The sequence below is a fragment of the Dipodomys spectabilis genome, unplaced genomic scaffold (assembly GCF_019054845.1).
Source record: "Dipodomys spectabilis isolate Male_0828 unplaced genomic scaffold, ASM1905484v1 ptg000017l, whole genome shotgun sequence".
NCBI classification, from domain to species: domain Eukaryota; kingdom Metazoa; phylum Chordata; class Mammalia; order Rodentia; family Heteromyidae; genus Dipodomys; species Dipodomys spectabilis.
The window spans coordinates 20,472,857-20,497,262 of record NW_024870694.1 but is presented as its reverse complement, the minus strand read 5'-3'; the positions used below and the strand labels follow the sequence as shown (position 1 = coordinate 20,497,262).

General features: G+C 39.5%; 2 protein-coding genes across 4 annotated transcripts in view; one reads left to right on the top strand and one right to left on the bottom strand.

Annotated features, from left to right (window-relative positions):
* Window positions 1-875: 875 nt before the first annotated feature.
* On the bottom strand, window positions 876-1,409 carry LOC122096721 (collagen alpha-1(V) chain-like). Its single transcript, XM_042667289.1, has one exon. The coding sequence runs from the start codon at window positions 1,407-1,409 to the stop codon at window positions 876-878; it is 534 nt and encodes a 177-aa protein (XP_042523223.1).
* Window positions 993-24,406, top strand: part of Vps8 (VPS8 subunit of CORVET complex) — a 229,142-nt gene continuing 205,728 nt past the window's right edge. For 2 of the 3 annotated variants that reach the window (XM_042668220.1, XM_042668236.1), the window contains exons 1-3: window positions 994-1,044; window positions 16,104-16,330; window positions 17,520-17,588. In XM_042668220.1, the coding sequence (XP_042524154.1) occupies window positions 16,178-16,330; window positions 17,520-17,588 (222 nt within the window). In that variant the 5' untranslated portion in view covers window positions 994-1,044; window positions 16,104-16,177. Of the gene's footprint in view, window positions 1,045-1,958; window positions 2,071-16,103; window positions 16,331-17,519; window positions 17,589-24,406 lie in introns of all 3 variants that reach the window. The other variant, XM_042668229.1, reaches the window with a different exon arrangement.

The following is a 24,406-nucleotide window of genomic DNA, read 5'->3' as shown; positions in this document are numbered from 1 at the left end:
CTACTGAAACCCTTCAAGGTCCATATAGGATATTACTACGTCCCTGAAATCTTCCATTTCCCCTCATTGGTAACCCTAAAATGATGTCTCCAAACCTTTACTTATGTCACTTTACTCAGTCTGCCTTATACTATCATGATGTCTATACTTTCAGTTCTTGGGCCTAGAGTATCTGGAGGGCAGGGTGCTTTTTGCCAGCTCTGGTCTTCTGCAGGCTCAAAAGTGTAGTGAGGTCAATTAATGTTCAAAAATGTTAGCAAACGGATTAATTTTTGTATTTCCTCCCAGGAGTACTTTCTGGCATTCTTTCTTCTTCTAACTTCTTGACCATAGGCCTAGCAGGTATATCATCTATGTCCAGGGTCCGTGTTACCTCGAGGGCAAGTCTAAAAGCCAGTTTGCCTTGCAAACTTTCATCTCTTTTTAGTAGCAACAAGAAAATAAAGTTAGCTCCTTTGTTTCAGTCTATGTCGCTCCTGTGCTATGCATTTTTTTTTTCTGAGCAATGTTGATAATTAGGAATGGTTATCATCTTTAAAAAAAATTTCCTAATGGCTATCATCCTCTGGCAGTATTTGCAATATATTTGCATATACGTGTTCATATATGTTACACACACACACACATTTTCCTTTCTGTTTATTGGCTGCAAACTCCAGAAATCAATTATCCTTTCTGTCTCTGCTGAAATACAGTGTCACTTTCTTGAAGGCTAGGTGAATTTACTGACTTAGGGCTGAAAGAGTCTTTCTTCCCCCATCTCAGACTATTATTTATTGGTCTGTGTGCTTCATTCTCTGACTTTCCTCTCTCCTAGTTTCCAAGTGGTTAGCTATCCATTAAGGCTATCAAGGAGATGGGATCCCTCTGGCCCTTTAAATAGGGGCGAGGTGTAGAGGCCCGGACCGCCCCGGAGAGAACCCGGCGGCTGGAAGAAAGCGGAAGCGTGGCTGGTAGTGGCCGAGTACTGCGCGTGCGTAAGGCCTGGCCAGGGGCGGGATCACGTGGGCGCCGGGATCCGGGCCGGAATGGCTGGGAGCGCAGGTAACGAGTCTCCTCGGAGTAGAGAGTGCGGGGTATCGAGGATGAGAGGGAAGCCCCCGGGGTGGGCCGGAGGACGCGCGCGGGCGCTCTGAGCCCCGGTCCCCCGGGCGACCGTGGCGCAGCCTGGGGAGCTGACAGAGCCGCGCGGTCGGGCTGGGCGGCCCCGGCCGCCGGCGCGGCGCGGCGCGGCTGACCCCGGCGCGGAGGGGCGTGCCCTGCGCCGGGCCCCGGCCGGTCCGGCCCGGGGACTCCGCGCCTACCTCGCGGTCCGGAGACTGGGAGGTGGGTGGCCCTGCCGCCCCAGGTCGGCAGCCGCTGTGCAGCTGGCCCGTGGGGATGGAGATGACCGCGTCTGTGTACTGCATTCGAGTCTCTTCCTGCGAGCGGTACCGCAGAGCCAGGGAAGCAGGAGGAAACGTGGGGCGCGCTCTAGAGTGCAGGCACCTCTGTCTTCGCTAGTTCTCCAGGCGTGACACTCAGGGGAGGAAGGGAAGCGCTGCCCACAGTCTCTACAAGTGCGGAGTGGGTGTGCTACAAGGGAGGATGGAGTGAGATAGAGGCGTGATCAGCATCACGGTGTGATCAGCATCAGCTAGGGTGCCTTCTCCGAATAAGCAGGCCTCTCTGCTCCTCCTTATCCCCCCAGACCCATGTTAGAATGCACTGGAAGGCTTGCATCTTCTCCACTGCCCATTCTACCACTCCCTCCCGTCCCCACTCCACAGCAGTTAAGGATGCAAAATAAGTATGGACGTTAGCTTTTGGTGCTCTCTTTCAGATGTTTGTATTTAGGTGAAAATTGCATGTCAGTTGCAGATGTTGGGTTGCACTGGCGGGAAGTATATCTGTTATAAATGGGGATGGAGGACCTACATGTGTTTAAGATGCGTGTTTGCTTATGTTTAAATTTTAAGTGGAGGATATTAAATCCACTGGCAATGACTGGACTGTTACACCAGATGCACCATGAAGACAGATGGGGAAAATGTGTGAACTATTAATATTCAGATGATCATAGAGACAAATGTGAGTTCTTTACGACCTATAGCAGAATAATAAGTACTGGGACCATCACCAACAGGTGAATGCTATCTGTCTTTCAGGATATTGGAGTATGTTGGTGTTCCTTAGGTGTATTCTATTTCACATTCATGGCACCAAATATTATCTGTGTGAGTGAAAATTAAGGCCTTTTGAACTTTAAATAAAGTGTGTTTAACATATGATCTACTTATATAGTCTCATGGACTTTAGATGGCATGCTTTCATGACCTACAGTTTCAGATAACATCTTTATATATTTATGAGATCAATCCTGAATTAAGGTTTGAGTTATAGTTATTCCATGTAGCATGAAAATTCATTGTGTATTCAAACCAGAAACCATAGATTTGCCTTGGATATACACTGTTAGGAATTTCTAAGATTTACTCTGGTAATACGCTTTTTAAGTGAAAGCTCTTTTCTGTTACTAATGACAGAAATCCAAATCAAATGAGCTTAAACAAAAAGAAATTTATTGGTTCACAAACTTGAGAAGGGGTAGGGCATCAATAACTACTAAACTTATTTTTTTCTTTTTTTGGGGGTGGGGGGGCAGGGTCCTGAGGCTTGAATTTAGGGCCTGGGCACTGTCCCTGAGCCTTTTTGTGCTGTAGGCTAGCACTTTACCTCTTGAGCCACAGTGTCACAGTGCCACTTCTGGCTTTTTTCTGAGTAGATTATTGGAGATTAGTCTCAACAGACTTTTCTGCCTAGGCTGGCTTTGAACCATGATCCTCAGATCTCAGTCTCCTGAGTAGTTAGGATTATTGGCGGGAGCCCCTGGCACCCGGTTTATATCTTTCTTCCTCCTACAAACAACCTCTGACTCCTCAGTCCCCATCTCTTATTTATTTATTTATTTTGTCAATTGTAGGGCTTGAACTCTGGCCCTGGGCGCTGTCCCTGAGCTCTTCGGCTCAAGGCAAGCGCTCAGTCATCTGAGCCACAGTACTCCATCCAGTGCTTTCTGCTGGATATTTGGAGATAAGAGTCTCAGGGACTTACCTGCCCAGGCTGGCTTTGAAGTGCAATCCTCAGATCTCAACCTCTTGAGTAGGATTATAGGTGTGAGCCACCATCATCTGGCTATCTCTGCTTCTTTAATTGCAAGTCTCGTGATATGTGTGTGTGTGTGTCTCATTCTACTATATAAGAGCTGAAAGATGGACTCCAGACAACTTCTGTGTTACATCATCCAAACTGTATTTTAGAGTAGATAGAAAACTTGTGCTTCCAGTGTTTACAGATTCCAGAGAAGGGCTTGATTGGCCAGATAAGACATAAAAATGTTGTGTGCCTTACTCTTTTGGTTGAGTTCATTGGCACTTGTTTGACAGTACTACTGAAATCCTATAGTTGGAGTTGAGGAGCAACTTCCTAAAGGAAAGACAGGAAAGATGCTGGGATATTTTAACTTTTGCTTCTGCCTCTGCAGTTCAGCAAGAAGCTTTCTCTTCTTACCCAAAACCAAAGAATAATTGTTGTGTGACTCTACATCTTTCTCAACATCTAACCAAGAGAAATTAGAATGATAGATTACTTGAGAATTAATAAAGGAAGGTCATCATATACAGTTAATAACCTATCTTTTGTGTATATAAATTTTAGGATTTTCTCTACATCAGTTATATGATGAGGAAGAGGGAGTATGATAGCCTGTGTACAGAGCTTATCCAAGACTCTTCTTAGGAGATCTTGGGATTAGAGTCAATCTTCGAAGAGATTTCTCATAGTAGCAGAGACTTACTAGAAGCTAGAAAGAAGTAATTTCTCTTATTCATTTTACTGATCATTTCATACACATTGGCATAAAATTGATATAATTAATATGACATGGACATTTATAGATAGTGCTTTCCCATTTTATATATTCTGGTAGGGGATTAGAGCTTTCTTTTCTAGAATAGATGTTCCTTGAGTATTGCTTGTATCTGACAGTTTGAAGTAGTAACTCAGCATGGTGTACGGGCAGGTCTCAGGTACTGTTCTTTTCCTCCACTTTTCTTTTTTACATTTTTGTTTTATATATTCATATATATATATACATATATATATATTTCCTAAGTTTTTGGTTTTTTTTTTTTGGGTCCGGTTGTGGGACCTAAACCCTGGGCCTGGGTTCTGTCACTCATCTCTTCAGCTCAAGACTAGCGCTTTACCACTTGAGCCACAGTGCCACTTACGGCTTTTTTCTTTTTGCTTATGTGGTGCTGAGGAATTGAACCCAGGGCTTCAGGTATGCAAGGCAAGCGCTCTACCACTGAGCCACCTTCCCAGCCCATTTCCTAAGTTTTAAATGGTCATTATTTTCATTTAGACATGACCAAAAAGGAAACAGATTTGGTCTTCCTCATAGTGGTAGCTCTGAGCACTTTGAGCTATAGTTACTTAAATGTGCCTGTAGTTAGGAAGAAACTTGGGGATCAAGTAAGAAATGTCTCATGCATCTAATACAGTCTTTCTGAACTTTTTTTTTTTTTTTTTGGGTCCGGTTGTGGGGCCTGAACTCTGGGCCTGGGCGCTGTCCCTCAGCTCTTCAGCTCAAGACTAGCGCTTTACCACTTGAGCCACAGCGCCACTTCTGGCTTTTTTCTTTTTTCTTATGTGGTGCTGAGGAATCAAACCCAGGGCCTCTGGCATGCAAGGCAAGCGCTCTACAACTGAGCCATGTTCCCAGTCCTGTTTCTGAGCTTTAATCCATGGGTAAGATGAAAATTGGATATCCTCAAAGTACAATCTGGAAAGGAGTCACAGCAGAGACTGACTTGTGATCTGTCTCTCAGGAAGTACATCACAGCCAGCTTTTGCTCTGTGTTGGAACAGCATGCTTCTTACTATTTTTAGCATAGATGAAGTAGACTGAGACTGACCGAAAGCACAGGACATGTCCATCGCCTGTGTTCACTGTGAAGCATATAGTTACTGAGTAGAATAGTGTGGCTATATGTGAATCATTATTTTCTCTTTCTCTTTACTGAAGAATAGTAAGTGGAAGGGATATATGGTACATTCCTATTTTTCATATGTGGGCTAAATTAATGTGAAAAAATACAAAAAGTCTGTGATTATGGAGTTGTGTTATATATGAGCTAAATTATTAAAAATTTATAGGGATTAAAAAAGTCTCTTTTAAATACAAACTTCTAGTAGAACTTTGACAGGTTTGGGGACTTTATAGTGACTAAACTGTCTCTTACACCACGAACTGCTCATTGACATACTGGGAGCCAGTGGTGCAGTGTTGCTTGGATACTCACCTATGGAGGGAGAGACAAGGGTGATTGGATTGACTGTGCGATTAGGCATTTAGATGGCAGTGAACAAAGCAGATCTGATCTTTGTTCTCTTGGAACCTGCATTCCAGATGTGCGGAAAGAATGGTGGTTCATATGGTGAAGAAATAAGCTGAACAAAAATTGATTAAATTTTTTTTTTTTTTGCAGAAAGTTTTTAAACTGATACCTGATAAATATGACCTGCAGTGGCTGACAAACTTGATTACATAAAAGTAGAAATCAATTATAAGTTGACTTACTAGGGCATAGATTTCTGTATACTATGAGTGAAACGATACTTTCTGAAGCTTAACAATTGTAGATAATAATAAAAACTTACATGTTTAATTTGCAACACAGGTGTTACTCCTGTCTTCTGATTTTTGTATTAGTCAGCAAATATTATAAAATGTAAACATAGTATGTGAATTAGTAAACCCAGTGATAGGGAAGGAAGTGTGGCCCCATTTTTATTGCGTAGTTGGGGAGAAAGACATAGTCATCTGGTAAGTAACTCACTGCCTATATTTCTAGTTGCCCAGGAGTTTGGAGGCCAGTCTAGGCAAAAAGTTCACAAAACCCTATCTCAACTAATAAATGGTCACAGCACAGTGGCATGTATCTGTCATCTCAGCTAGACATGTAAATAGAAGGATTGAAGTTCAGGCTGGCCAGGGGGAAAAGCAAGACCCTGTAACAAAGATAATAAGAGCAAAAAGGGCTATAGATGTGGCTGAAGTGGAGAGTGCCTGCTTGGCAAGCACAAAGCCCCGAGGTCAAACCTCAGTCTGTAAACACACACACACACACACGCACACACACACGCACGCACGCACGCACGCACGCACGCACGCACGCACAAACAACATGCCCAAATATTTGTAAAGAAGACTTGTTTTAACTGAATATGGTGTCTTGTGTCTGTAATTCCAGGAGACTTAGGTAGGAGGAGTCACAAGTTGGAACCCAGCCTGGGCTACTATGTGAAATGAAAGAGGGGCAGGGAGAGGGAGGGGGGAAGGAAGTGAGGTACTGACTTTTTGGGCATGGAGAAAGAGGTTAGGGAAGAAACAGGTGATAGGAAGTTTCAATTGAACAAGAGTCCTTAAGGAAAGAAGAACCTCTCATAAATGAAGAAGGAAAGGAATGGGAAGATAAGCCAGCTTGAGCAGACCTGAAGGGAAAGGGAAGCTTTTCTTGAAGGACTCAGTGCAAATAATAAGTCTATTGTAGGAGAAGGAGGCAGCTCATATGTTCCTGGAGTCATACATAGGCTTAGCATTAGAATTTTATTCTGTAGCCATTGAGCTGTTAAAAATGAGTCAGACCGTTTAGAGCAAGATAATAGAAAACTAATAGAAGTTAATGCTCTGTTGTAGTCTTTTTCTTTTCTTCACAAACCATAAAAAGACAAGACAAACCAGTGACAAATATATTTTGATTAGGAAGACCAGAAACAAAGTGAGCAGCATTGTTTCCATATCAGGATTTCATGAAGCCTATCACAATACTCTAAATTAAAAAAACAAACAAACTTGATTTCTTCATTAAGTGAAAAATGTAAAGGATGTTAGAGAATTTCAGGATCTTGGAACTTGGAGAGTAGTTGAGAGTTCTTGCCATTTAAAAACTGGTGGTTTTTAGTAAATGTTGCTGGTAAACTTGGTTAATCACCTGTAGAAAACTAAAGCTAGATCCTTATATATCACCCTGTACCAGAATCAACTCCAAATGGATCAAAGACCTCAGAGTCAAAGCAGACACTCTGAAAACATTACAGGATGGAATAGGAGAAACCCTATGTCTCCTTAGCACAGGCTGAAAATTTCTTAACAGAGACCCAGAAACACAACAAATCAAAGAAAGGTTGGACAAATGGTATTGCATGAAGCTGCAGAGCTTCTGCAGGGCAAAGGACATAGCTAGCAAGAGCAATAGAAAGCCCATGGAGTGGGAGAAGATCTTCACTAGTCATACAACGTATAAGGGTCTCATATCTAAAATATATTTGGAACTCAAAAAATTAAATCCCCCAACAACAAATCCTCAAAGAAACAACTGCCCGATAAAAAATGGTCTAAAGATTTAAAGAGAAACTTCTCTGAAGAGGAAATAAGAATGGCCAATAGACACATGAAGAAATGTTCAATCTCTAGCCATAAAAGAAATGCAAATCAAAACAACACAGATTCTACCTCACCCCAGTTAGAATGGTTATAATCAAGAACTCTAACAACAGATGCTGGAGGGGATGTGACCAGAAGGGAAGCCTACTGCATTGCTGGTGGGAGTGTTAACTTGTTCAACCACTTTGGAAAGCAGTATGAAGGTTCCTCAAAAGACTCCACATAGAGCTCCCCTGTGACTCAGCAATCCCACTTTTGGGCATTTACCCAAATGATCTCAAACAAGACCATGTTTATGGTCTTGCAACTATGTTTATTGCAGCATTATTTACCATAGCTAAGATATGGAACCAACTCAGATGCCCCTCTAGATGAATGGATCAAGAAAATGTGGTAGATATATACAATAGAATTCTATGCTTCCATCAGAAAGAATCATATTGGCTCATTTGTTAGGAAATGGAAAGACTTGGAAAAAATTATATTAAGTGAAGTATGCTAGGCACAAAGAAACATAGGTCCCATGGTTTCCCTTATTTGGAACAACTAGTATATGTCTGGATAAATAGAAAAGGTCAAAAGCTATGTACATATGACCAGGTAAGAAGTTAAACGAAATCAACTCCAAGATAGAGACACAAGTAATTTTTTTCTTTCTTGCTATTGTTTCTAACATATTTATAAGGTACCATGTGGTTTTTTTTGTTGCTTTGTATGTTCCTCCCTCATAGTATAACCCCTGTTTTCACTGTATTTGATGTCAGTATAATTTGGGGAGGGGAAGGGAAAAAACAAAATGTTTAAATAGGGGTACAGGTTTACCCATTGTAACAATGAGATGTACAATTTACAATTTTACAATTTAGGTTAGGGTGGGAGGGAAAGGATGGTAGGGGTAAAACAAAGGAGACAACAATGCTTGATATGTACTCTTTACTTTGCTCATTTAACTGTAACCCCTCTGTACAGTATTTTCACAATAAAAAACTTATTAAGAAAAAAGCAAAACAAAAGGCAAAAAAACAAAATAAAAACAACTGGTGGTAACAGGGTGCCAGTGGCTCACACCTGTAATCCTAGCTACTCAAAAGGCTGAGACTGACAATCCAGGTTCAAAGCCAACCTGGGCAGAAAAGTCTGAGAGACTCTTATCTCCAGTTAACCAGCAAAAAGACAGAAATAGAGCTGTGGCTTAAGTGATAGAACACTAGCTTTGAATAAAAAAGCTAAGGGACAGTGCCTAGGCCCCAAGTTAAAGATTTGCTCCTAGCAAACAATAAACAAACTCAATAAACAAACTGGTGGAAAAGTTCCACATTAACCTCGTTCACTGTAGGTACATTTTTGAGTTCCTACTCAGTTGGTCAGTGTCATAATGAGATCATTGTTTTTTATGTGGTGCAGTTTTTAAAAAAATGATCCTTGACTCTATTATTAATTGGTTGGGAATAACCTTGAAACTTATCAAAGTGTCAGATAATCTTAAATCTGAACTATTATTAGTTTAATAGCATCCTTGATAATCATGATTCTGTAATATACATTTCCTGTCAGATTAATCTGATTTCACTCTGGGAGAGACTGAGGATGTCCTCTATTGTATATTCTGCAAGTTCTTTTTTTTTTGGTTGTGGGGCTTGAACTCTGGGCCTGAGCGTTGTCCCTCAGCTCTTCAGCTCAAGGCAAGCACTTTATCACTAGAGCTACAGCCAGCACCACTTCCGGTTTTCTAGTGGTTTATTGGAGATAAGAGTTTCCCGGACTTTCCTGCCCGGGCTGGCTTTGAACTGCAATCCTCAGATCTCAGCCTCTTGAGTAGCTAGGATTACAGGCGTGAGCCACCGGCGCCCGGCCTATATTCTGCAAGTTCTGTCTGGAAGGCATTCCTGTAAGAATTATAAAAACTCTTGGGCAGTCGTGGCTCAAGCCTTGTAATTTTAGCTATTCAAGAGGCTGAGATCTATAGGATTGTGGTTTGAAGCAGACTTAGGTAAAAAAGTTTGTATGATTCCATCTCCCAAATAACCAGCATAAGAGCAAAGCTGGAGGCATTGTTCAAGTAGAAGAGCAAGCAAGCTGAGCAAGTACATGGCCATAGTTCACACCCTAGAACTGAAAAAAAGAAATTATAAAAACTCAGATCATATAGATGTTGAGTAAAGTAGTTGTAGGATTCCATACAAGAGGGAGTGAGTAGTTCATTGTCAGTCTTTGTACTGGGATAATGCTTAAGTGATATCTAAAGCAGTATGTGCATACAGTGTACAGTCTTAAGCACCATATATTATGCATTTCATCACTGGTCTGTTTATTGAAATGAAATGCTTGCTCAATAAATACTAGGGCAACACCAGTTGGTTAAGGGAGGGGTTAGTATTTCAGAATCTTGGACATGTGGCCAGAAACAAATTAATGGAAGTGTTTTGGTTTATTCATTTCCTATTGCTTTCAGGAGAAATGATCACAAATTTAGTGGCTTAAAACAACCCAGACTTACTACTTTAGTTTTGTTGGCCATTAACGTAATACATGTTTCACTAAAACCAAGGTGTCAGGACATGGCTATGGTTGTTTTCAAGGCTCTAGATGAGAATCCATTTCTTTGTCTTTTGCAGCCTCTAATGTAAAGGCTGCCTGTCTTTGGCTGCTGGTACTCTTCTTCTAGCTTTGAAGCCTGCAACCAGCATTTTTCTAATCCTGCTTCAGTTGACATTGCTTTCTATGACTGATGCGCTTTTGCTTCAGTTTTCCACTTTTAAAGACCCATATGCCCTTACTGGGTCCACCTGGATAATCCAGAATAAGCTTTGTATCTCAGAGTCCTTATTTAGTCACACCTGCTTGTCATATTAGGTAACATTTACTTTGTCACATTAGGTAACATATTCATCATGCCAATATCATTCTTCTTGCCATGAGTAGGTTAGGCCTAGATCTGTGAATTTCTGAAAAATTCACAGAAGCTACCACACTAGTCTATTTTTATTTTTATTGTAAAGGTGATGTACAGAGGGGTTATAGTTACATAGTTCAATTAATGAGTACATTTCTTTTTGAATATTGTCACCTCTTCCCTCATATTCTCCCAATTTTTTCCCTCCTGAGCCCCCTCCACATCCCCAAGTTGTATAGTTCTTTTTCAACACAGTGTCTGGTGAATATCACTGCTGAATTACTTCATCCTTTGTCCCACTATTTTTTTTGAGGGGGGGTGGTCCGGTTGTGGGGCCTGAACTCTGGGCCTGGGTGCTGTCCCTCAGCTCTTCAGCTCAAGGCTAGCGCTCTACCACTTGAGCCACAGCGCAGCTTCCAGCTTTTTTCTTTTTGCTTATGTGGTGCTGAGGAATTGAACCCAGAACCTCAGGCATGCAAGGCAAGCGCTCTACCACTGAGCCACCTTCCCAGCCCCTCCCACTATTTCTCTGCCTCCCCTTACCCTCCTCCAAACAGATAAACTTACATAGCAGACAGGAAATACAGAAATCAAAGACAGTGACAAAAGGGGAAAAACAAAACAAAACAAAGTCACAAAAAGTAAAATAAAAAGCCTCTTGTTTCCATTTCTTGGAGTTCATTTTGATAAGCATCATTTTATATGATCATATGTAAATAGCTGTTGAGCCTCTCCCAAGAATATCCTCCTTTGGTCTCACTGTATGAATGTTTAGAGTCCTGTTTAATTTATCATGCCCAAAAGTAATTTTTTTGTCTTTTATCATACATTGTAGATGTATAGGCAGCCATCATTTTTCTTTAAAAATAGCACCGGCTGTTCATTTTTTTAGCCTATCTGAGAAAAATTCACTACCATGAAGGAAGAAATAACTTCCACTAAGTGACAAAAGGAGGAGCTAAGGACGGGGTATCGTTGGCTTCATTGATGAAGTATGGACAAATGTTGAGGTTAGAAAAGGTTCAAATATGATTTTAGAAGTTTAGTAATCTAAGGCACTTTCACAATCATAATTACAGGTTTTTTGGGTTTTTTTTGGATCCGGTCGTGGGGCCTGAACTCTGCCCCTGGGCGCTGTCCCTCAGCTCTTCAGCTCAAGGCTAGCGCTCTAGCGCTTGAGCCACAGCGCCACTTCTGGCTTTTTTCATTTTGCTTATGTGGTGCTGAGGAATCAAACCCAGGGCCTCAGGCATGCAAGGCAAGCACTCTACCACTGAGCCACCTTCCCAGCTCCATAATTACAGGTTTTGATTAAGTACCTCTGGTAACTTGCCTAGGGGCTGCAGCAGTATTGAACAAGCCCCTGTCATTCAGCTCGTGAAGAAATGGTTGATAATGTGTCAGAAGGTTTCTGATTGATCCACTTAGCACTGGATACACTTTTACTAAAACACTGGTTCTAGAATCAGAGTCTAACTTGGAAAAAATTGGAAATTACAGTGTAAACTATATATGAAAATAGCTAATATTTCTTAAAATTACTTTGTGTCCAGATATTATTTTAAATGCTTTATAATCATCATAGAATTTGTTCCTCATGGCAGGTTGGAGATAAGTAATTGTAATCTCAATGGTGATTCCTGCCTTCTCCCCCAAAAGAGCGTGGTGAAAGGAGAGTATGTTGGCCTATGTAACCAAACTGCCAAGCAGTTTGGGCCTAGTTAACTTTTTGGAAAACTAAAACTTGGACCTTGAATGATGTCAGGGTTCTCTTTCTTCTTCCTCTCTATATTTAGTTGGTTTCTTGTTACTAAGGAATCTACTCAGCATGAGAGTTCTGCCAGTGGAGGTAAACCACCAATGATAGATTCATAATCGCTGTTTAGTTGATACATGTTCAACAAGTAACTTATGTTTTGTTTTGTTTTTTTGCCCGTCCTGAGGCTTGAATTCAGGGTGTTGATGCTGTCCCTGAGCCTGTTTGCACTCAAGGCCAGCTCTCTGCCACTAGAACCACAGCACCATTTCTGGCTTTTTTCTGAGTGGTTTATTGGAGATAAAAGACTCACAGATTTTCCTGCCCAGGCTGGCTTCAGTGATCCTCAGATAGCAGTCTCCTGAGTAGCTAGGATTACAGGAGTGAGCCACCAACTCCTACCAACAAATGACTTCTTTTTTCCCTCTATTTATTATTATCTTTAAGTAGTTGTACAAAGGACTTTCCATTTAACAAAGCAATGTACAGATACAATATATCTTGATCAGTATCACCTCTTTCAACATTCTCACCCATCCCTCTCTTACCCACCTCTTCCCTCATTCTTCCTAATTTTGTAGAGTATACATTGGATTCTTGATTGCATTCTCCCCATTTCTCTTCTCATTTTTTCTTTACAGAAGAGGATGGAGATGGGAGAATAGGGACTGCTTGATCTTATTCATTGTTTAGAAAACAGTAGAAATGGCCCTTCCTTCTTAGTTACAGTTTAATGAACCCTGGTAAAGGACAGTGGCTATTCCTAAGGCATTTTGAATTGACAGCCCCCACAAAACATGGGTTTGAAGGAGCTCTACCCAGAATAAGAGGTTCTGTGCTGAGCAAGCTCCACAAGTGTCCACTCTATTCAATTTTATAGATGTAGAAATAAGGAATTAAGAAAGGGTTACCTGGGCTGGGATGTAGCTCAGTGTCAAAGCAATTGCCTAGCAAGTGCAGTGTCCTGGGTTCGATCCCCAGTACCAAAAAAAGAAAAGACAGGAAAAAAATACAGTTAAAAAAAAAACCCAAGGGCTGGGAAGGTGGCTCAGCGGTAGAGCACTTGCCTTGAATGCCTGAGGCCCTGGGTTCAATTCCTCAGCACCACATAAGCAAAAAAGAAAAAAGCCGGAAGTGGCGCTATGGCTCAAGTGGTAGAGAGCTAGCCTTGAGCTGAAGAGCTGAGGGACAGTGCCCTGGCCCAGAGTTCAGGCCCCACGAGCGGACCAAAACAAACTAACAAAAAGAAAGGGTTACCCAACTGATCACAGTCTCATATAGGAACTGGCAAAAGTCCAGATTCAAGTGTGATTTTAATGGCTCCATGGCTCACTTATGTTCTTTCACTTTATCATCCCATCAAAGACCAGTGAAGTGATGGTTGGAAATGGAGGATAGCAGGGTGATGTTCTTTCTTCAGGGAATGCTTGATCACCTCATAGTCATCAGTAGGATATTGTTTTTCACTGATGCTGAATTGTTATTTGGTCTTTGGGCCTCTTAATTCCAGAAGGAGAAAAAAAGAGCCAAAGGGGACAATTATTTGTATTTCTGAGTTATTTTAGAAAGACAAATGTGAAGTATATTTTAGATGATTAAATTGCCAAAATAAAAGTTTTTTCTTTGCTCTGTATGATCTTTTTACACTATTTAAAAAACTGCAGAAAAATAAAACTTAATAACTGTCCTCAGGGACCACAGAATATGAATTAGATTAATATGTGTTTGTGAATATGTCTTGAAGAATTGCAGCCATTTTTTGCTTAGTTGTACAAATAATAGTGAGTGGCAATTAAAAAGTAGTTTGTCATGAGTCAGTTCAGTCTTCTTTGAAGAAATGTATACAAACATTAGTATTGCTGCTGCCTTTGACTCATTGGTTAGGAGCGGTACATTTAGCACCTGATGTTAGGTACTGCCAGTGTTGAGCCACACTCCCAGTCCTTTGGCAAGTATTTTTGATATGTGGTTGTTTGAATCATGGGTGTGGAACCCATAGATATGGAGAGCCAAGTGTCTTTTTTTTTTTCCCTATACATATATATCTACGATAAAGTTTTTAGTTTATAAATTAGTCACAGTAAGAGATTTACAACAATTAATAATAAAAGAAAACAATTGTAGTGCACTATAAGAGAAGTTTGGTGAATGTGGTATCTCTTAAAATATCTTACTGTATACCACACTCACCCTTCTTGTGATGATGTGATATCAGATACAGTACCTGAGTGATGAGATGAAGCAAGGTGATGACTAAGCACCCCAGCTGTAACTTAGTGATGACTAAGTATTGCAGCTGTAACCTCTGCTATATGAGATCTGACAACAAAACTAGCACACATTTCTTTTTCCTTCTATATACTTTTTGCAAATAGGAGATTTGTTCTTACTATAAATCTCAACAACCTCAAATGTTATTTTATTTTGCTTTCCTAAGTAAGTCAGGAACTTGCACCATTTCATTTAGAGGAGCATTCTGACTTTTCTTTGGTATATTGACAACTTTTGTACTTTGGGGCCATTATTAAGGAAAGTAAGGGTCATGCAATATTGCAGCAGTCAGTCTGATAACTAAGACAGGTATTAGGTGAGTAACTGGATATATGAGGTGTATACATTGAACAAAGGGATGATTCATGGTTCCAGGGAGATGGATCCAGGATAGTGCAAGATTTCATCATGCTACCTGTTTAGCACAGAATTTAAAACTTACGAATTCATTTTTTGGGGAATTTTCCATTTAATATTTTCAGATCTTAGTAGACTATAATGAACTGAAACCATAGAAAGTAGAACTGTGGAACAAGGTTAGAATACTGATTTATAGAAAATGCTATTTAGAAAACAAAATGATCTTTATTTTTATCATTGCTACTATGACATTGTTTATATTTTTATATTTTTGCTTATTCTAAATAGACATAACTAAGTGGTCACTTATGGTCTAATTGAAACTCAACCTAGAAACATCTAAAATAAAATTTAAGCTGGGTGCCGATGGCTCACACCTGTAATCCTAGTTACTCAGGAGGCTGAGATCTGAGGATTGCGGTTCAAAGCCAGCCCAGGCAAGAAAAGTTCGTGAGACTCTTATCTCCAATAAACCACTCAGAAAACTGCAAGTGGCACTGTGCCTCAAGTGGTAGAGCGCTAGCCTTAAGCTGAAGAGCTGAGGGACAGCGCCTAGGCCCAGAGTTCAGGTCCTATGACTGACAAAAAAATAAAAAAAATAAATAAAAATAATGTAATAATTAAAATACATTTTTAATTTTCCAGAAATATGTTGGATTAACTGTGTCTTTTGATATAATATAGGGGTTTGTTTAAATCTAAAATATATGAAAAAATATTCTACTTTCCACTGAAAATGTTCATATTTCTCCATAACTGGCTTTCTTTTTAGAAATCCCTGGGAGAAAAAAAAAAAATAAAAAGAAAAAAGGAAATCCCTGGTCATCTGTGTACTTATATTATCCTGGGGATATGGATACTGTTGTTTCCCCTAATATCTATTAGACTTGAACCCTCAGATGTGCCAGTATTATACCAATTAACTGTATAATCTATACTTCATGTCTGTATTGAGCTCCCTGAGACCTCTGTGAGCCCCTTTATGGATGGTCACAACAAAGCCTTGCTTATCACCAAGGCAATTAGAGAGCTACCCTGAGGTTTTGGAACATAAGGATTAATTGCAGCTTTTGGCAGCAATTTGCCCCTGTGCTGTTAGGTACATGAATCTACTTGGTACTGGGTCTAGAGCTTACCAAGTTTTATGACTGTCAGTTTAATTAGTTTCATGACTTGGGTGCTGGGTTACTTCCCAGAGTGTTCCTCCTTTGTGTCCCCCCTCTCCCCATATCCTACTCTATACCCCAGTATTTATTTTTCTTTCCCTATGGCCAAGTCTTTGCAATGACTAGTTGACAAGAGGAAATCTAAATGATATTTTTTTTCCCTCAAAGAGATCATCATTTCAATCTAAGGCCCAAAACCAAACACTTGCTTGGATTGATGGACTATAAATACTAAAAGCAACATGGAAAATGAACCAGACTATGAGAATGCGGAACAGAGCCTCTGTGCCAAGACTGCTGAAGAAGAACTGAATAAGTCTTTCAATCTAGAAGCTTCACTTTCAAAATTCTCTTACATAGATTTGGACAAGGAACTGGAATTCAAAAATGATTTGGTAAGCAGTGAGGGAGATAAAGTATAACAGAGGGGTGAATATGATCAAATCATGTTCTATGTATGTAAGGTAATAACACAATGAAACTCTTCACTTTGTACAATTAATATACATTTTAAGAAGATATAATCCAGTAAAATTTCAGCTTCTATGAAGTGATGATTTTAACAAAAGTGTTGCTTACAGTGTGCTTTATGATCCAAACACTCTAAGCCTATCATTTTTGCCTAGATTACTAGGAGTCTGTGCAGTTTTATGAGATACTATCACTCTTTATTTGTGCAGTCCATTACAGTTTATAGAACACTTTGATTCATGTTGTCATTTGAGCTTCACAGCTGTCACAGCACTGTGATAATCCATTTTATAGATGAAGACACTGTTGTGTGGCTATTAAGTGACTTTTCAAGGTCATAGAGCTAATGGTAGGTTTAGAATTATTATCTGTCTCCCTCATTGATTGAAATTATTTTAATAGGTTTCTGTGACTATGAGAATATTTAATGATAAGGTTCTTGGCCTAGTCATCTCTTGTCAAAATTTATGAAATAACTAAGAATGTCATAACAGACTTGGGTATATTGCTTATGTCTTATGTCTAAATTTAGTAAAGCAGAAGGGTGTCATAAGACATGGTACTTGTCATGTTGATGCCCTCCTTGGCAGGTACAAAAGACCACCTTTCTAGAAAGAGTCATTGGGGTATGCAGTCAGTGCATGCATCTCCTTGAGAGTCATTGAATGAATGTATGGACAGGAAAGAAAATGATTCTGTAGTCTTTTGATCAACCCTTTTTAGCACAGATTACTGGACTATATAATCTGGTGGTAGAGTTGTCCTTTTTCTTTTTTTCTTTCTTTTTTTTTTTAGGTGGGGGGCTTGAACTCAGGGCCTAGACACTATCCCTGAATTTTTTCACTGTAGGCTAGCACTCTGCCACTTTGAGCCACGGAGCCACTTCCGGTTTTCTGGTGGTCAGTGGGAGATAAGAATCTCAGACTTTTCTGCCTGGGATGGCTTCAAACCGTGATCCTCAGATCTTCTGAGTAGCTAGGATTACAGATGTAAGTCACTGGCACCCAGTCTAGAGTTGTCTTTTAATTGACACTTAAACAGTCTCATGATTGTAAGAGGAAAGGCATCATTGTATGAGAATTAATTTCTTTTTTTTTCTTTTTTGTTTTTTAGATTGATGACAAGGAGTTTGATATTCCTCAAGTTGATACTCCTCCAACTCTGGAAAGCATACTAAATGAGGTAAGTAAATATTCATGATTGTTATCATTTTGTGACATTGATTTTAATACTCTTTGGGTTTTAGAGTATATCTGGATGCATACTGTCCAATATGGTAGCCACTAGTTAATAAGTTACTTTCTCAAAGCTCCTGAAAAAGGGACTCAGTAACCGCATGTGGGTAGTATCTAGTATACTGGGCAACACAGATGTACACTATTTCTACTACTGGTCTAGATTGTGAGCTTCTTAAGGGCAGAAACCATGTTTTGATCATCTTTAGAGTCTTTGTGCCTAGCACAATGCCTAATACTTGGCAGATTTTAAAAAAAGTCTTTTTTTTTAGGACTGAAAGTGTAGTTCAGTGATAGAACATATAGTTAGTGTGCATGAAGCCCTTGGTTCAAGCCCCAACACTGAAGAAAATAAAGCTTGTTTGTGCTTTATTATGTGAAGTTCTAAATTCATGTCTCTTTGGAGATACAGTGTTGGTTGTGCTAAGATATTTAAATACTTGATCTTCTGACACTGAGGAACACCTTATGTAATGAGCTTGATCAGTCTGATCTTGAGGGAAACTCAACTTCCAGAATTTATGTCACAAATACCAACTCTATTAAGGTTTCCTGCTTTGAACTGGTGTTACTCTTTTCTGAATTGGAAGATGAAAAGGCAGTACATGGGTAGTAAAGTATGCCATGAAACCCTTCAGTTCAGACTTTTTTTGTGTGTGCTAGTACTGGGGCTTGAACTCAGTGCCTAGACACTGTCCCTGAGCTTTTTCCACTCAAGGCTGGGGCTCTACCACTTGAACTACAGCTCTACTCCAGCTTTTTGCTGGCTAATTAGAAATAAGAGTCTCACAGACTATCCTGTCTGGGCTGACTTTTAACTGTGATCCTTAGATCTCAGCCTTTTGAATAGCTAGAATTATCTTGGGGTTCATTTTGCCTAACATCAACTTGTCTGGCAGTTTCTGTTTGTCTCGAATAGCTAGAATTACAAATGTAAGCCACTAGTGCCCAGCAGCTCAGACTTTTTGACCCCAAAAACTTGCTTAGAATTTTTCTTGGGGGCTTTAGCTTCTAATTTGCAAAAGACTTTAAAAAATATATTTCAGATCTATAGTTTTGTTCTACAAAAGGTAAGGATGCAAGCATCTCTCAACAGAACTGATATCATAGCTTTGAGTATGTTGGACCTCTGTCTGTGTCACTTTTTTACCTGTATAGTAGGATTGTAGGCAGTATTTCATAGGATGTAAACTACTTCCTCTTTGAACTTTTTCTTTTATGGCTTTGATTTCAGTTTTATATATATATTCCTTTGATGTTGCTGTGTCTTTAAATATATTTTAACTTCAAAAATGTTCTGCATGATTCATGGGGAGACTGGAGCATATCCAGTTTTGACAAAGGCAGTGTTGGGTCTGAAAGAATCCTGTTACAGTGAAATGTCCCCTATTTATTACTTTGTAATATAGAGAAATATCTTCTATTTAGATATGAAGAATTAATTTTAGTCAGTTTTGTTAACATAATCTTATTCACATTCTCATTTCAATTAATTACCAAGTGTGAATACAAATAAGTGTAGAAGACTGTGTATAAAACTCCCACTTGTAAATATTTATGTAATGTTGGTAAAGAAAATAATACTTATGAATGAGAGTATGGCTTATAATGAAGGCACACTGTTCTTACAAAACTTCCTTATCTCTCTGTAAAGTAAATACTGACATTAGTGGTTTACAGAGAAGATAATCCTGCGATCACCCAAAGTATAACTTGGTGCCTGGTATGTTTGGGTCTTGATGCTAGAGTTATAAAATGCTATGTGACGATCTCTGTCCTTGAGAGAGAAATGGGACTGGAAATTGGCCAGCCTTTACACTAAACTTAGGGAGGTAGGTGTAGATAAATGAAAGAAATGAATTTCAATTGTAGAGTATTAAATAATTAAAGAAGTAGGGCTGGGAATGTGGTTTAGTGGTAGAGTACTTGCCTAATATATATGAAGCCCTGGGTTAGATTCCTCAGTACTACATAAACAAAAAAAATCGGAAGTGGCACTGTGGCTCAAGTGGTAGAGCACTAGTCTTGAGCAAAAGAAGCTCAGGGACAGTGCCCAGGTCCTGAGTTCAAGCCCCAGGACTGACAAAATAATAATAATAGTAATAATTTAAAAAGTAAGTTAAAAACTAAATAAGTAAAAAGGACAGAGTAAATAAGTCTTTATTTACTAATATCAACCTGGAGAGCTTGGAAGGAATGGATGATGTCCAAGATACTTAAAAAAATTGAAAGTTAGAGATGACTGATACATCCTGGATTTTGGAACAAGGGTATGAAATAATAATTCTAGGCCTTGTTATTCTTTGAAATTGTGCTACTTCTGAGATTTTTAAGTCTGAATTTCCATTAACTAGTCATAACTGCCTCTCTTATTTTATTACCTTAACTTATTTAATCTCATCAAGACCACCTCTCATGATCTTTCTTGTATTCCAGTCCCTTAGAGGGGTCTTACTATTGAATTATGTGACCAGAAATAACTTTTGAACCTCCCCCCCCCCCCCCCCCCCCCCCCGGTATTAAAATTTGAACTCAGAGTCTTGTAATTGCTAGATAGGTACTCTGAGAATTAAACCACATCTCCAGGCTTTTTTGCCTCAGTTATTTTTCGGATAGGTAGACTGGCCTTGGACAGCAATGCTTACACCTCTACTTCTCCATAGCTTGGATAACAGTTGTATGCGACCATTTCAGTCTTGTTTTTTTTTTTTTTGTTGTTGTTTGTTTTTGGTCCGGTCATGGGGCCTGAACTCAGGGCCTGGGCGCTGTCCCTCAGCTCTTCAGCTCAAGGCTAGCACTCTACCACTTGAGCAACAGCGCCACTTGTGGCTTTTTTCTTTCTTTTTTTTTTTTTTGCTTATGTGGTGCTGAGGAATCAAACCCAGGGCCTCAGGTATGCAAGGCAAGCGCTCTACCACTGAGCCACCTTCCCAGCCCTTCAGTCTTGTTTTTGAGACAGGGACTTGCTACCTTTTATTAGGGTAAAAACTATGAACTGTGATTCTCCTATCTCTACGTTTTTTGTAACTGGAATTACAGGCATTCATGATCATACCCAGCTTGTCTTATTGATGTATAATGGACATACAGAAAGGTACACAAATCATAAATGTATAGCATGGCAAATTTTCACAGACAGAATAGCCTGTGTAACCAGAGTCTAGAGGAAGAAGTAAAATATTACTACCATTCTAGAATCTCTTCTGCTGTCCCTTTAGTACAAACAACAGGGTAATTATTATCCTAACTAATAGGCATTGATTTGCCTATTTTAAATGATAAATGTGGAATCGTGTACTTTTTTTTGGTGGGGGGGGGGGTCTGGTTGTGGGGCCTGAACTCTGGGCCTGGGCACTGTCCTTCAGCTCTTCAGCTCAAAGCTAGCGCTCTACCACTTGAGCCACAGCACCACTTCCGGCTTTTTTCTTTTTTCTTATGTGGTGCTGAGGATTCGAACCCAGGGCCTCAGGCATGCAAGGCAAGCGCTCTACCACTGAGCCACCTTCCCAGCCCCGGAATCATGTACTTTTATACGCATGTGTTCACATATAGAATATGTACTTGTATGTCTATTTTCCTCAATGTTATGTTTTTCATATTTTTTGTGTATAATATTTATTTACATTATGATATAAAATTCTTTATGTATACACTATTATATATTCATTCTACTATTGACAGCCATTTATGTAGTTTTCCAGTTGGTGTCCACTATAAAGAGCACTGCTGAGAATATTTTTACTCACATCTTCTGGTAAATACAAAACCCTTCCTCTGCCCCTTACACACATTCTCTTGGGCATATACCCAATAGTACAAGTGATGTGTGATAGGTGTAATTTCATTCACCTCTCATCAATACTTCCATGGTTCTTCAAAGTGGTTATATTGATAAACACTTTCTGGTTAAGTGTGTACATATCAGTTTTTTAATTTTTCTGTTTTCCTTTTGTCCTCATGCTTAGCTGTTTCACATCATGGTTTTAATTTGAAATTGCCTTAGGATTGATGAAATTGGATACCATGACATATGTTTCAGTGATTTGGGTATCACTTTTATGAGTAACCTTTTTCTGTCTGTGACCTACTTAATTGTACTGAGGTGTTTTATGTTTGTTTGTTTGGGTTCTTTAAAAAAAATTTGCAGGCTGGGAATGTGGCGTAGTAGTAGAGTGCTTGCCTAGCATGTGTGAAGCCCTGCGTTTGATTCCTCAGTACCACATAACAATAAAAGCTGGAAGTGGTGCTGTGGCTCAAGTGGTAGAGTACTAATCTTGAGCAAAAGAAGCTCAGGGACAGTGCCCTGGCCCTGAGTTCAAGCCCTCAGACTGGCAAAAAAATAAAATTGAAAATAAATTGCTTTTGGCTAGACTTTTCAATTTTTACCTGGGGCTAGCCTCAGACTATAATCTTCCTATCTGTGGCCTCCCTTATAGTTAGGATTATAGGCTGGTGCTATTACTCCTGACTTGCTTTTTGAGATAGAGCCTTGCTAATTTTTTTGCCTGTGTTAGCCTCAAACCTTCATCTTTCCTTTAGTAGATATATTTATTGATCAGCTTTTGTTCTATAAAAGACCTTTTTACTCTACTAATTTTTTTTGATAAGCACAAGTTCTTCATACAGTCTACCTTATTTAACTTACATTATGGCTAATTTTTTGGTGTCTTTTTAAAGAAAATTTGACCAGCTACAAGGTCATAATGACGTTATCCTATTGGTTCTAAACCTTTTATAGTTCTACCTTGTACATTTAGATCTATAATCCATCTGGCAGCTTTTGTATATATTAATGTGAGATATGATCTAACACACTGTTTGCCGAAAAGGGTATTTGTGGTTATGGCTTTACCTTTGTGATAGATCAGGTGATCAGATATGTATGGGTCTGATCCTATTGGTCTGTTAAGTGTAACAGACCCAAACATTTCCTGCCTCCTATGTAAAAATACAGAATGAAAAGACTCCTCAACATCACTTTCTATTGATTGAACCTTTTTAGTGGGGTTTGTTGGTAGTTTCTAATCTTCTGGTTCTCTTCTTGTCTTTATGATTGCTTTTCTTATTCTTAGTGTTTTGCATTTCCATACACATTTTTAGAAAACAATATATACAGATGCACACACACGTAAGTTAGCTGAAATTTGATTAAATGATGTAGATTTTATACATCAGCTTAGAAAATTGTTGTCTCCACTCCGTGGCAGCACTTTAAAATTCAGTCTTGACATGCTCAGTCTTACATTTCCCCAAATTTCTTTTTCACTTCTGTAAACCTTGCTTCACTCAGCTGATTGATTTTCCTTAATTATGTCCCCAGGCTGCTTAAGAAAATCAAATAAGGTTTTGATTGAGTCTCTTAAGACCTTGGTGCTGGAGTTCTTGTTTCTGAAGTTTTCTTCTCTTTTTCCTACAGCAGTTGTTTAAATCTTATAACTCTGAAGTAACATAATGTCTCCTTGTCAGTTGCTAATGTTGTTTTAGCAGACATGTGTATGAAGTTATCTGGAAAGCAGTTGTAAATACAGACCTAAACTCCAAGAGAAATGTTGATGTATTTCATCAGGGTCATTACCTATGGTACTTAAAGCATAGGTTTGGATGAGCTTGCTTAAACAGGAAGTAGGTAAGTGGTAAGACAGCTAAGAATATAAATTGTAGGGAATAACACTGAGTACATGGCAGAGAAGGAGCTCAAGAACATGACTGATAAGGGTGCCCATAATCTGTAAGAGAACAGGGAAAAGGGACAGTTGGAAGCCAAAGGGAGAGAAAATTTCAAGAAGTAGGGGGATGGTCAGCAGGGTTAAATGCTGCCTGGAAGACAAGCGCATGCTCACTAAAACAAGACCATAGGCTAGTAAGTTCAGCCACATTAGTAGTCAGTAGCTTGGGAAGAGTAGACCAACGGTGGGATAATGAGCGTGGTTTACTTTCTCAAGAATATTGTTTGAAAATGTGTTTGTCCAGCTGTAAAAGAAAGTAATTTTGGTAACTTACAATCAACTTCTTTTTTTTTTCTTTTCTTTCTTTTTTTTTTTTTGGGTCCGGTCGTGGGGCCTGAACTCTGGGCCTAGGCGCTATCCCTCAGCTCTTCAGCTCAAGGCTAGCACTCTACCACTTGAGCCACAATGCCACTTCTGGCTTTTTTCTTTTTTCTTATGTGGTGCTGAGGAATCAAATCCAGGGCCTCAGGCATGCAAGGCAAGCACTCTACTACTGAGCCACCTTCCCAGACCTACAATCAACTTCTATGAAGCCTTCTTATTGTGCTTTATCTGTTGAAAGGTTTTGTGATCTCTTTTTGTCTACTTACTCGTGCTGGAAACCTTGGAATTGTCTTTGACTTCTCCCTTACCAATCCTCCTTCCTCATTTACTAAGGGATTTTGATTTTATCTCAGTAATATTTCTTTTGATTTCTTGATTTCTGCTATATTCCTCAACTGGGATCTCCTTTTCTTCCTGCCTTAGTCTCCCTCTGCCTCTCTGTCCTTCATATAGTCCATTTATCTCTCTAAAACATGGTTCCCATCATGCCTGTCCACTTCTTAAAAATCTAAATTGCCTTTCACTGTGTACTACATATACTGTATTGATTCATTAAATAAGCAAGTACTGGTTTTGTGTCATGCTTTGAACTAGGCACTGTGGGTACCTGTTGCCACCTAGCTTGGTAGACTAAAAGATGTTTTAGAATTTGGATTTCAGTTTATGTTTCTTGATCATCTCAAGCTTCTATTCATATACTCCCTTCATGTTCAGT